This window comes from Hyperolius riggenbachi, chromosome 1 (genome assembly GCF_040937935.1).
Source record: "Hyperolius riggenbachi isolate aHypRig1 chromosome 1, aHypRig1.pri, whole genome shotgun sequence".
NCBI classification, from domain to species: domain Eukaryota; kingdom Metazoa; phylum Chordata; class Amphibia; order Anura; family Hyperoliidae; genus Hyperolius; species Hyperolius riggenbachi.
The window spans coordinates 476,713,075-476,726,200 of NC_090646.1; the positions used below are offsets into that span (position 1 = coordinate 476,713,075).

The 13,126-nt window shown below is 45.6% G+C and overlaps 1 protein-coding gene and 1 gene segment (V, D, J or C); both read left to right on the top strand.

Annotated features, from left to right (window-relative positions):
* The window catches only part of LOC137528857 (T cell receptor delta constant-like), a 348,846-nt gene that overhangs the window by 275,930 nt on the left and 59,790 nt on the right, over positions 1–13,126 (top strand).
* On the top strand, positions 9,545–10,465 carry LOC137561881 (olfactory receptor 10G7-like). The gene has a single exon (XM_068273236.1). It carries the CDS (start codon positions 9,545–9,547, stop codon positions 10,463–10,465), a length of 921 nt encoding a protein of 306 aa, XP_068129337.1.

Here is a 13,126-nt window from a genome sequence, read left to right on the forward strand (position 1 = left end):
TCGTCAGCCTCCCAGCGGCGATCGCTGCTTGGAGACTGTTAGACAGCGAGACCGCCGTCTATTTACATGGTACAGTGCTGAGATTTATGGCAGCGCTGTACTGGGGTCAGCCGCGTGACACGGTTGTCCCCCTTTTCCCCCCATTTTTCACCCTTCCTAATTTTCACATCACAAGATCCACTCAGAATACATTACACTAAACCTTTGACTGAGAGTAACTTGGTTTAAGAACGCTTTGCAAAACAAGGAAACATTTTTGTGGAATTTTGACTTGATATACAAGCAGGGTCGGACTGAGAGCTGGAAAAGCTGAGGAAATCCACCTGTTGGCCAAGCAGCAGAAACCCTGTGTTATCATTCCCAATAGAAAACTGCAGCAAGTCCTCACTGTGAGCAGCAACACCTGATTACTGCTGCATGGCCAGCAAGTGGATTTCCTCAGCTCTTCCAGCTCCCAGTCCAACACTGAAAAAAAGTATACATGCCTCAAATCATCACAACTCAGCCCATAGTTCTTCTTCCATTGGTGCTGCAGGATTGTATTTAATTGTGCTTAAAGTGAACCTCCAGACTAAAAATCTACTCAGCAGCACTAAAAAGGCTTGGTGTTTCTTTAACAGCATCAGAACTTTGGTTTTCTTACCAAGCCTCATTTTTATCTGCACAAAAGCTAAGCTCTACCCCATCAAAGGCATTTTCCCCTACTGCTGTGCAAAGCATGATGGGCTTTCTGATGTTGTTGTTCTCCTTCTGTTGTTTTGCCGCAAATTTGTTTTTTTACATTTTGAATTTGAGATTTGAAGCCCAGTGTGCACAGCTGGGAGGGGTGATCAGGACACTGGACAGTTGGAACTGTGTCTCATGCTCCCTGTCACCTCCTTTCAACCAAAAAGATGGCTGCCCCCGTGAAATCACAAACATTTGCCTATTCTTTTAAAACAGGGTGGGTAAGAGAAGATATTACCTATGTATTTTAATTAACATAACTAATGTAACTTAATGACAGTATGTTTGCTAAGGCTAAGTTTAAATTCCTCTTTAATGTTAGTGTAGAGACTGTGCAAAGTCACATTTCCATGAGATACTCAAAAGGAACTGGCATTGGTTACGTTTCTTGTTAAAGTTACACATAAAAAGGTTGGGTGTTGAAAATATTCTTTGTATCTCTGAATGGTAAAAACTGCTTACTTTGTCCACAAATTCTTTTTCACCTGCTTCCATGTTATGTGAAAAAAGTAGATACTTCATGCATATGTAACTGCTGGTATACTTGGAAAACCTTAATAAAAAAAAAATGTTGGGTGAGCCAACAGATCGCAATGATTCTGATAGTTATAGTCTTGTTTACATTTTTATTTCATACTATTTTACTATAACTGTTTTTTGATTGTGGAACAAAAACCTGGGTTTCCATTAATTCTTATGGGGAAATTTGCTTTGATATAAGAGTGCTTTGGATTACAGGCAGGTTTCTGGAAACGACTTATGCTCGCAAACCAAGGCTCCACTGTATTTGGCCTGTCCCAGTTAAAATAAACACATATGCCATATTTCATCACTAGTTGGGCATGTAGCATACCATTATTGTCAGCCTGTGTTTCTGTAGCGATTGGATGCGATCACTAGGGTGCACAGTTTGAGGACTCCAGTGCTGTACAGAAACATTGCTAGGCAACAACACAGTGATGTCTCCATACAGCATTAAGCCCCAAACTGGTGACACAAGGGATTCATTAGTTAGGTTGGGGTTAACACTTCACTACAGGAAAAGAAAAAACGAAATTCGCTTTAATCAACTTTTTAAAAAATAAAAATTATTTACAGCTTTTTTGTTTTAACTTTAAATGAATGATTGCTGGTATTTACTACAGAGTGCAATGACGATAGGGGCGGGGCGTGCACATCTACTCACAGCTGAAGCTTTTTGTAGAGGATGCGAGTCTCATGTCCTGGAAACTGCAGAATCTATTAATGAATACAGGCTGTCCAGGATTATTAAAAAAAAATTACATTCTTGCAGTAGGTGTGTGCATGTGACAGCAATAGCACAGACATTAAATTATTCACCCTTTCAGCAATCCTTTCTCTGATCGGCTATGACTCAGGTAAGGGCTACCAACTTTAGTTGCCTGATTGCAGACTATTTAAAAAAGAAAGAAACGCAAATCCTGGTTTAGAGGTTTTCTTAGGTTTTCTGGTCATCCTTACTGTTCTCCAGCTTTAGTAAATAAAGGCCCATATCACCACACCATGTTTTTAATTTAATTTCAATAATTTTTATTAAAAAAATTTCATAACAGAGTGATTTAATAACAGACATTATCTACTATAATGTGAAACAGGTAGAAACAATAAGTAGGATAATACTGATACAATTATCACAATCAGGTTGACTGATTGACATAAAAAACAGAACAGCCGAACAGAACCAGGCCAAGTGTGTAATGTTCAGAAGTGATCTATCTAAATTGGAATCAATGCACACACATTAATACGTACCAATTACCATTACCATTACACTAAACCTTCAATTGTAAGATTGTAGGGTCTCCCATAACAGAAGAAAAAGGATGGGAGAGCATATGTAATGTTAGTGTCATATAAGTTGGCGACAGTGGCGTTCCTACCATGGGGCGGCAGGGGGCGCCCCGCTCCGGGTGTCGGGTGTCCCAGGGGGTGTCATGAAGGCTTCCCACAGAGGGGGAAGCAGGGGCGGACATACGCCAGTGCATGCTGTGCAGTAGAGATGGGAAGTTCGGATCTTTTCAATGATCCGGATGATTCGAATCGGATCATTGAAGAGATCCGGATCTTTGATCCGAATCTCGGATCATTTTACTAATGGAAGCATTCGGGGGTGAAATGAATAGCAGGACAGGTCTGTGGACAGGAGAAGGGGAGGGAGTGGACACACAGAGAAGGGGAGAAGATGGACAGAGGGCAGGGAGTGGACAGAGATGGGAGGAGGGACGAGCAGAGAGCAGAAATGTTTGCACGTAATACCCACATGCTGCAATCATATGCTTTACATGTATTTCACCTATATGCTCATCTGTATGCTTTGAAAGAAAAGGTCGCACAGTGAAAGAAAGCATTCCCAGAAGTGAAGTGCAGCTGTTTAGTGCCGAGTGCACTGTCTGCAAAGTTACTGAGCTGTGCTGAGCCAAAAGCTTCCCATGTGTTCACTGTGCAGCACTACGGAACAGACAGCCTATAACGAGCAGCACGTTATAGCCAGTATGTGTGCTCTACACATATCTGGCAGTGGCACCCATGTCCCCTCTCTCTCATCTACCTGTCTCCCTGCAAGGCTGCCTCCCATCCAACAGAGTGATCCATCTCTGCTCTGCTTCCAGGACCCCGCTGCCCGCTGAGAGGGGGCGTGTCGCTCCTGGCCCCGCCCCTTTTGCGATCCGAATCACTCATTTTGATGATTCGGATGATCGACTCATAAAATAGATTCGGATCAAAGATCCGAATCGTTCATGATCCGGACAACACTACTGTGCAGTGACACGAGGGCCCATCCGCCTCTAGGGCCCATGCGGCTGCAGCCTGCACCACCATCTCTCTTCATTCTTCTGATCGCAGCGTTCAGGAGAAGAGATTCTGGGAAGAGCCGACAGCTAGGAGAGGAAGCGGAAACAAACCAGCGGCAATGACACACACACAGGCACGCAGAATTGTGTGCTCCTGCAAAAACTACTGTGTGTGAGAGCTGAAGAAGAATGGCATCGGAATGCCGGGGAGATAAGGGAGCCTCAGGAGGGAGGGGGGAGAAGAGGAGAGGTGTGGAGCCCATCCTGACACTGGACGGGGAGGAGAGGAGCCTGAGATTGAAGGGGGAGAGGTGAGCTGACACTGGAGGGAGAAGGCTGGACGACAGAAGGAGAGAGCATCAACTAGTGTCTTGCATGCTGTGCACTATGTAGGTAATGTAATGTAAGGTAGGTTGATGTAACTCTAAGCCCTTGCCAGCCAGTATATCAACAAAAGCTGGACTTTCCCAGATCATTTCTTATCTACCCCCTAACATATGGCCAGTACCAGGATTATGGGAGAAGCGTACACAGCAGAGACACACTGGCCAGATACCAGTATGCATGCATGTTATATGCTATTTGTTAAAGGAGTCATCAGTTAAATGATGCTACCCCCAGTAATACTTACCCGAGGCTTCCTCGAACCCCTGGCAGCCGCTATGTCCATCACCGCAGCTCCGCTTTCAGCCACTGGCCCCTGACTGTGTGCAGGACGACCTCTAGGTCAATCACCTCCACGTGGTCCGGAGCATGCTGCGCAGGCGCTGTAGGCTCCAGACCATATGGAGGTGATTGACATCAGCGCTTGCGCAGTAGAGGACACCTGGCAAGGCACCGTTGGGGACTGGGAGCCAGCGGCGGAGAGCAGAGCTGCGCCAAGGGACATAGTGGCTGCCAGGGGCTGGAGGAAACCTCGGATAAGTAATTCTGAGGATAGCATCATTTGACTGATGACTGTAAGGAAACCTGAGATGTTAAATAGTGGTATTTTTATACTTATATGGGGCTTCCACCAGCGCCATGAGGTGTGTGGGCTCCCTCGACGTCCTCGCCAGCCGCTCCATTATCTTATTACTGCTGGTAATCTTGCCAATTGCGCTCTTCTGTGCATGTGCGGCTCAGTTGCCCCGGTGCCTGGATGCGTCGCTCTCCCACAACCAGGATCATTTTGCCCCTGCATAGATAGTAGTACTGTGAAAGTGTAGACCGCTCGCATTAACACACGCACAGCACAGCTGCATGTGCACAGAACAGCGCAAATGGCCAGATTACCAGTGGGGATACTGAGATAATGGAGAGGATGGGGAGCCCATGCACCTCATGGGGCTGGAGGAAGCCCCAGGTAAGTATGCATACAGCACCATCAAACATCTCAGGTACAGTTTAACCTTTCTTCTAAGTACTGTACAAGAAAGTCCTGAGGTGAAGATGCAGTGGGATATGCCATTAAGAAATGGGGAATACACATGCTTTATTTCTGCATCCAGGTCATAGAAATCTGTGCGTGAAGCAGGAGAATAAAGCACATGTTTAGTTAGGAACTACTACACACCTAAGGCCTCTTTCAGATGAAAAGGTGAACTGGGCCAGTGTCGTGGCTAAGGAGCAATGGGCCCTGGTGCAAGTTTTAAATTAACCCCCCAAACCTGCCAAGGATAACACAGTGTCTGAAGTGCAAGAAGGGGATAGAGAACAGTTTGTTAACCACCCTGGCGTTCTGATTAAATCGCCAGGGTGGCTGCGGGAGGGTTTTTTTTAAATAAAAAAAAAACTATTTCATGCAGCCAACTGAAAGTTGGCTGCATGAAAGCCCACTAGAGGGCGCTCCGGAGGCGATCTTCCGATCGCCTCCGGCGCCCAGAATAAACAAGGAAGGCCGCAATGAGCGGCCTTCCTTGTTTTGCTTACATCGTCGCCATAGCGACGAGCGGAGTGACGTCATCGACGTCAGCCGACGTCCTGACGTCAGCCGCCTCCGATCCAGCCCTTAGCGATGGCCGGAACTTTTTGTTCCGGCTACGCTGGGCTCAGGCGGCTGGGGGGACCCTCTTTCGCCGCTGCTCGCGGCGGATCGCCGCAGAGCGGCGGCGATCGGGCAGCACACGCGGCTGGCAAAGTGCCGGCTGCGTGTGCTGCACTTTATTTGACGAAAATCGGCCCAGCAGGGCCTGAGCGGCAGCCTCTGGCGGTGTTGGACGAGCTGAGCTCGTCCAGACCGCTCAGCAGGTTAAGGATTACTACTACTCACAGCGTCTATAGAAGTAATTATTACCAGCATAGGACCAAATAAAGAGCTAATACTGCGGTTGAGGGAGGGCCCTACGGGGCCCCAGTGCAGTCACAACCTCTGCACCCCTCTGTTGCTACGCCACTGTGCTTGTCGGGCAGTTCAGCATCCTGTCTGCCGCCCAAAAGTGTAATTTAGGTGAAATTAAAATACAGCTGAATTGCTGCTTTTAAAGCACCACGCGTGTCAGCGCTTAACATGCAATGCCGTTTCCTGGTTGCAGAGGACCACGACATGTCATATTTGAGCACAGCAGGGTGCTCAGATGTGACTCCATGGGGCTGACTCTTCAGTGCTGGTACCAATTGTCAGCAAGCGCTAAGCCAGTGCAGGAGAGCAGCTGACAATTGGTGAATTCACCACCTGTCAGCTCTCTGTCTGAAAGAGGTCTAATGGAGATTATCAGCTATATGTCACTTTGGGCGCAATGCAATTGACTTTAAAGGGGTTCTGTGGGTGTTTGCTTAGGATAAAAACCGCCACTTACCTGGGGCTTCTATCATCCCCCTGTAGCAGTAATGTCCCACGCAGTCCTCCTCCGATCTGCCGTTCCCCGCCGCTGGCATCGGGCATTATTCGTCTATCCTAGCTGAATAATTTGTGCTGCCGTTTGCGTCCTCGGAAGCTTACTGCGCAGGTGCAGTACGAAGTTTTCTTGTACTGCGCCTGCGCAGTAAGCTTCTGATGATGCGGGAGCGAGCACGGCCGCGCAGCCGCAGTTGGACGGCGTGATGTGCTAGACCAGGACCGGCAGCGGGGAACGGCGGATCGGAGGAGGAAGGCGTGGGACATTACTGTTACAGGGGGCTGATAGAAGCCCCAGGTAAGTGATGGTTTTTATCCTAAGCAAACACCCACAGAACCCCTTTAACAACTGTGTATCCAAAATACGTTCAGTTATAGCACTTGGCATTCAGTTAGAGCACTTCAGCTGGGCTCTGGTGCTTTTCTATATTATAGCTGAGAGTTGCACCAAAATATAAATGTGCATACACAAATTAAATTTAGTCAATCACTGGCCAGTTTACCACCTCCATGTAGAATGAAGGCCAACATATTTTGAAACTATGAACAGATTGTTTAGGTAAACTTTCATACTACTTGGAAATTGTAAAACTAGCCATTCATTGGCCAATCAAAATTGGATGAGTGTATGCGCCCTAAGCTTTATCTTGCTGGTAACACATCAGGAGATTGAGTGCCATACACACTGGGATGCTGCCTCTGACATGCAGTGCCCAATGTGTTGCTGTGTAGTGAGGAGGTGGGGCCAATGGTGCTTACATGCAGGAGCGCTTCCTGTGGGCATGGTAAGGAGAGGTAAAGTGGGCTTTTTGCCCCTAGGCGGAAATATGGGCATGCTGTATAATTGTGTGTTTTTGCTGCATTACTGTGTTAATTGGGTGGTCATGCTGCATAACTGTGTTATTCGAGTGGACATGCTGCATAACTGTGTTATAAGGGAGGACATGCCACATAACCGTGTCCATTGCATGGCCATGCTGCATAAATGTGTCAATTGTTTGGCCATGCTGCAGAACTGTTATTTGGATGGCCATGCTGCATAACTGTGTTAATTGGGTGGCCATGCTGCATGGCTGTGTTATTTGGATGGCAATGCTGCATAATTGTGTTATTTGGATGGCCATGCTGCATAATTGTGTTATTTGGATGGCCATGCTGCATAATTGTGTTATTTGGATGGCCATGCTGCATAATTGTGTTAATTGGGTGACCATGCTGCATAACTGTGTTAATTGGGTGGTCATGCTGCATAACTGTTATTTGGCTGGCCATGCTTCATAATTGTGTTAATTTGGTGGCCATGCTGCATTACTGTGTCAACTGGGTGGCCATGCTGCATAACTGTGTCAACTGGGTGGCCATGCTGCATAACTGTGTTATTTTGGTGAACATGCTGCATAACTGTGTTATTTGGCTGGTCATGCTGCATAACTGTGATTTGGCTGGCCATGCTGCATAATATTTGGCTGGGCATGCTGCATACCTGTGTTATTTGGCTGGGCATGCTGTATAACTGTGTTATTTGGCTGTGCATGCTGCATAACTGTGTTAATTGGCTGGACATGCTGCATAACTGTGTAACTTGGGTGGTTGCTGCAATTGTTATTTGGGTGCCTCATGACTGCTTCATTTGTCATTTAGGGGCTTGTCCTATTTTTAAGGTAAGAAAAGATAAAAACCAATTGAGGATTATATTTTTATGACCAACTGTCAGAGACCAAATCTCCTTTACTTTGTCAGCACTTTTGGGGCTCCGGGAAGGTTACCACAGGCTGTTTTCATAAATATGTGTAATGTTCAACTGCACCACGTTCTGTTGTTGCCACACCCACTTTTTGCTGCTTGAGAGGGGGCCCGCAGTTGGTAATTTGCACAGGGGCCCACTGTTGGCTGTGTCTGCCACTGGGGGGAAGCAACACAGAATGGAGGGGTGGTGCGGAAAGCGGCGGGGAGGGGGGACGGACCCCCCACCTCCCTCACCTGGGTCCTCTCCTACTTGCGCTTCCCCCCTCCTAATTAGTAGCAGCTTTAGATATGTGGCAGGAGCGGGCGGAGAGGACTTACTCACCTGCTTCCTGCGTTCCAGGCGATGGCGCACAGCGTCATCGTCACGTGACGCTGCTCTCCGCCTTCTCCAGGAAGCAGGTGTGCGCCATCTCCAGGAAGCAGGTAAGTCCTCTCCGCCCGCTCCTGCCCGCATATCTAAAGCTGCTGCTAATTAGGAGGGGGGAAGCGCAAGAAGGAGGGGGCCCAGGTGAGGGAGGTGGGGGGTCTGGCCCCCCTCCCTGCCACCCCTCCTTCCAAGCTTCCCCCATACCGGGGGCAACTATACTACTGGGGCAACTATACTAGCTATACTGGGGGCAACTATACTAGCTATACTGGGGGCAACTATACTAGCTATACTGGGGGCATCTATACTGGGGGCATCTATACTGGGGGCAACTATACTACTGGGGCAACTATACTAGCTATTCTGGGGGCAACTATACTAGCTATACTGGGGGCAAGTGTACTAGCTATACTGGAGGCAAGTGTACTAGCTATACTGGGGGCAAGTGTACTAGCTATACTGGGGGCAAGTGTACTAGCTATACTGGGGGCAAGTGTACTAGCTATACTGGGGGCAAGTGTACTAGCTATACTGGGGCAACTACACTAGCTAATACCTTAAATTACAGTTAGCTCCGTCCTCATCTGGTCATGACCACGCCCATGTTTCGCCGCGGCACGCAAAACACGCCGCAGGTTGTGGCCACGCCCATTTTTCCAGGGGGTGTCTTTCAATACCCAGCACCGGGTGCCAAAAGCCCTAGGTACGCCACTGGTTGGCGAACGTGAAATTGGTATTAGAAGAGTAATCACTAAGAGGGGTTGTATTTATTAAAGTGACAGTAAGCGTAGGGTGTAAAATCCTGATATAAAAGTCATCTAAGGGCTTGTGCAATCCTGAATAAGCAGTGTTATACAGAAATAGGATTGTAAGTAGAGCTTTTTGCTCTAGCAGAGACATACTTTTCTATAGCAGTGTTAGCGTTGGCATTAGCTATTATCAGATGTATTGTGGGTATTTCCACCACACCATGTTTTATTTTATTAGAGGGAGTAAAACAACAGATCATATAAGTAACAGCTAATATACATTGTGATGTTTCCTCTATATCATTTGATATTGGGATACTAGGGACAGATGGATGGAAAGAACTCAACACTTGTGACAGAATTCATTCTTAAAGGACTCCCGTGTGTCGATGAGTTACGAATTCCTCTTTTTATTTTTCTTACTGTTGTGTACATTTGCACTTTGCTTGGAAATGCTCTCCTTATTTTCACGGTTAGAAGAACGTCATCTCTTCACACTCCAATGTATTTTTTTCTTATAAACCTGTCCCTCCTGGACATCTGCCTGTCCTCTGTCACTTTACCCAGACTACTGAGGAACATAATATACGTGAAAACGATTTCCTTCAGTGGCTGTGCTGCCCAACTATACTTCTTCCATTTCTTGGCAAGTGCAGAGTGTTTCCTATACACAGTGATGGCCTATGATCGCTATATGGCTATATGTCGGCCATTACACTATAATAGCCTGGTCAGCTGGCGAGTTTGCATGTGCTTAGCTTTTGGATCTTGGCTGGCTGGGTCTCTGCACTCCATCACACACACAGTGTTAACCTTTTATCTTCCATTTTGTCACTCTAATGAGATTGACCACTTTTTTTGTGACATAATCCCGGTGCTGAAACTTGTGTGTGCCGATACCTCCATCAACAAAACTATGATACTGGTTAATATTGCAGCCATCTCCTTGAGCTGCTTCCTTCTGACTTTAACTTCATATGTGCACATTGTCATAGCTGTACTCAAAATCAAGACGGTGGCAGGAAGGAAAAAGGCTTTCTCAACTTGTGTTTCCCACCTAATGGTAGTGTCATTATTTTATGCCCCTTGTATATTCACTTACATGCGTCCCAACTCAGACTCTCCATTAGATAAAGCGGTAGCTACTTTTTACACAGTGATCACCCCCATGCTAAATCCGGTCATATACAGCTTAAGGAATAAAGACATGAAGGAAGCCTTGAAAAAACTATGGTGGTATGAACTGTAATTCTGTGAATGAAGATGTGGCTTAACTCCAGGTAACACATTATTATTATTTTTGTTATTGTTATTACACATTTACAGTCATAAGAAAAAGAAAGTATAAACTCTTTCAATTATAAGGTTTTGGGTATCAGGACATAATGAAAAAAATCACCTGTCCCATAACAGGTCTTACATTTAGGATGAGCATTTAACAAAGATTATGTCAAAATGCAAAAGCAGAAAACATAAACTCTTTTATCGCTTCCATGGGAATTAAGGGCTCATTTCCATGGGCAGTTGAACTGTGTGCTTAGCAAGCAGTTATCAGGTAGCAGTGATCAGTTACCAGGCAGCAGTGAGCAGTTGTGAGAGTTTGAGAGGCATTTCATTGCCTATCAACTGCCCATGGAAAAGAGGCCTAAGAGGGAAAGCAGAAGCCAAGTGTTGCTAAACCAAATGCACTTGATTAAGTGATAATGAACAATGTGACCTATTTTAAGGCCTCTTTTCCATGAACTGTTGAACTGCGTGCTCAGCAAGCAGTTGCCAGGCTGCAGTGAGCAGTTATCAGGCAAGAGTGAGCAGTTACCCGACAGCAGCAGGCAGTTGTGAGAGTTTGAGAGGCATTTCACTGCCTATCAACAGTCCCTGGAACAGAGGCCTAAAGCAGGTGCTCTGGCAATCTGCTGTACTGGAGCAATCAAGTGTGTATTAACACAATGTCAAAGAGAAAAGACGTTAGCAAATGTCTTAGATAATCAACTCTTGCTGACCATCAATCTGGGAATGGTTATAGGAACTTTTCCAACCAATATGAAGTGCATATTTCTGTGGTGAAATATTATTCACAAGTGGAAACATTCAAGACAGCTTTTAATCTTTCCAAGAGTGGAATTCCCAGAAAATTCATTCTAAGAGCAAACAATGTTCACATATTTTGCAGAGCTCAATAACTCTGTTTTTATAAGCTAAAGTTTAAAAGCAATTCGGAAGGGTTACCAAGAGAAACCTCCTTTCTTAAAAAGAACATGACTGCACAGCTTAAATTTGCATTATGGTCAGCTGGCCATAATGTCATGTGATGTTTGGCAAGAATCAAACACAGCATGATAGCTCAAACACCTCATAGCAACTATCAAGCATGGTATTGCAGTTGAGATCATTTAGGCTTGTTTGACAGCCACAGTATTTGGGTGTTCTGCACTTGTTTATTTGCACATGAACTCCTCTATAAAGTCAGAGGCACCAAGCTTTTTTTGACAACGCATGAGTTGTTTGTACTCCCTTTTATTGCCTGATGAGGTTGAATGTGCCCACGAAATGCGATGCATCTACCCTGAGTATGTAAATAAATTGTTTATTTGTTGAATTAAGCAACACCCCTTTTTTGTGTCTATCTTGGGGAGATGAGTCCACCACTAACCCCCCCCCCCCCCCCTCCCCCCAGTGTTCTCTTTTAAGAAAAATGTCATCTTCTTGTTTTTTTATACTTCTGGCGCCTCTGTACAACTGTATAACAATTGTGTCCACCCCTGGTGGAGGGGACTTGGTTTCTTTTTCTGACCTAAAGATAGCGACTTCTTAATCCTGAGTGGAAACAGGTCTAATACTCCCCACCTGCCTACAGAGTGGTTAGTTACCTGGACGGTAACCCAGACTTGTGAGTATAAACTATACTTACCTTTCACATCCACCATTTCCAGTACATACTACACTATATCAGGCTCTCGGTGTCCTTTTATCCTCTATAAAGTGTTGTATAATGAAACAGCCTTCTGTGTGACAGCTAATGCTTGCAGAAACCGAGACATACAAGTCAATGATCATGAGCACACCAGTAAAACTACAAAAAATACCTGAAAATGAACAGAATCAATGCTCTGTAATGCTTTGTAATGGCACAAAGTCTAGACCTCAACCTAATCAAATGCTGTGGTGGGACATTAAGTGAGCAGTGTATAAATGCATGCCCATAAACCTCAATGAACTGAAGCAATTTTTTAAAAAAGAGTGCCAAAATTCCACCACAATGGTGTGAGTGAAGTTATTGCTGCTGAAGTGGAATCATGGGGCATACTTAGTTTTCCATACATAGCCTGTCAATTTCGGCTTTATTTTTTTCAAATGACAAGTGAAGGAGCACCCAATGAAGAGGACTGTGTGCCAAGACCCCTACCACAGTGTCTCCAAGGGTAAAAAGATCAATGAGTCAAAGATGGTCGGCACCACCAAAATGTATTATAGCTCTTTTGTGCATAAGAAGCAAAGCAGTGACAGACGCTGTTTTTGGCTAGTATGCCCTTTCTCAAACTGCAAGAAGGCTGCAGTGTGAGAAAGGGCATACTAGCCCAAGGCTGCAGCTCCAGGGATGGTCGTAGGCAGCCAACTTCGCTACGCTGAAACTACGCGTATTTTTACGCAAATACACCTTGCAATCTACGGATCCGAAATCAGCCACTTCGCTACGTTAGCATACTGTAGACTACGCATTAAAATATGCAAGCTTCACGTATTGCGTAGCGTAGTTGATGTGACCGCTTATGCCCTTATGCGGAAAAATTTCCGCAATAATCTGCTAACTATGCGAATACACAAACTAATTTAGGCATACATTCCAACATCCAATGCGAAATTGTATGCGTACAAAGGGCAATAAAATTTCTGCGCATGCGCAATGACCCAT

Bases quoted from the DNA above. Each gene is read 5' to 3' on its own strand.
- LOC137561881 (XM_068273236.1), top strand. From the start codon at position 9,545: ATGGATGGAAAGAACTCAACACTTGTGACAGAATTCATTCTTAAAGGA.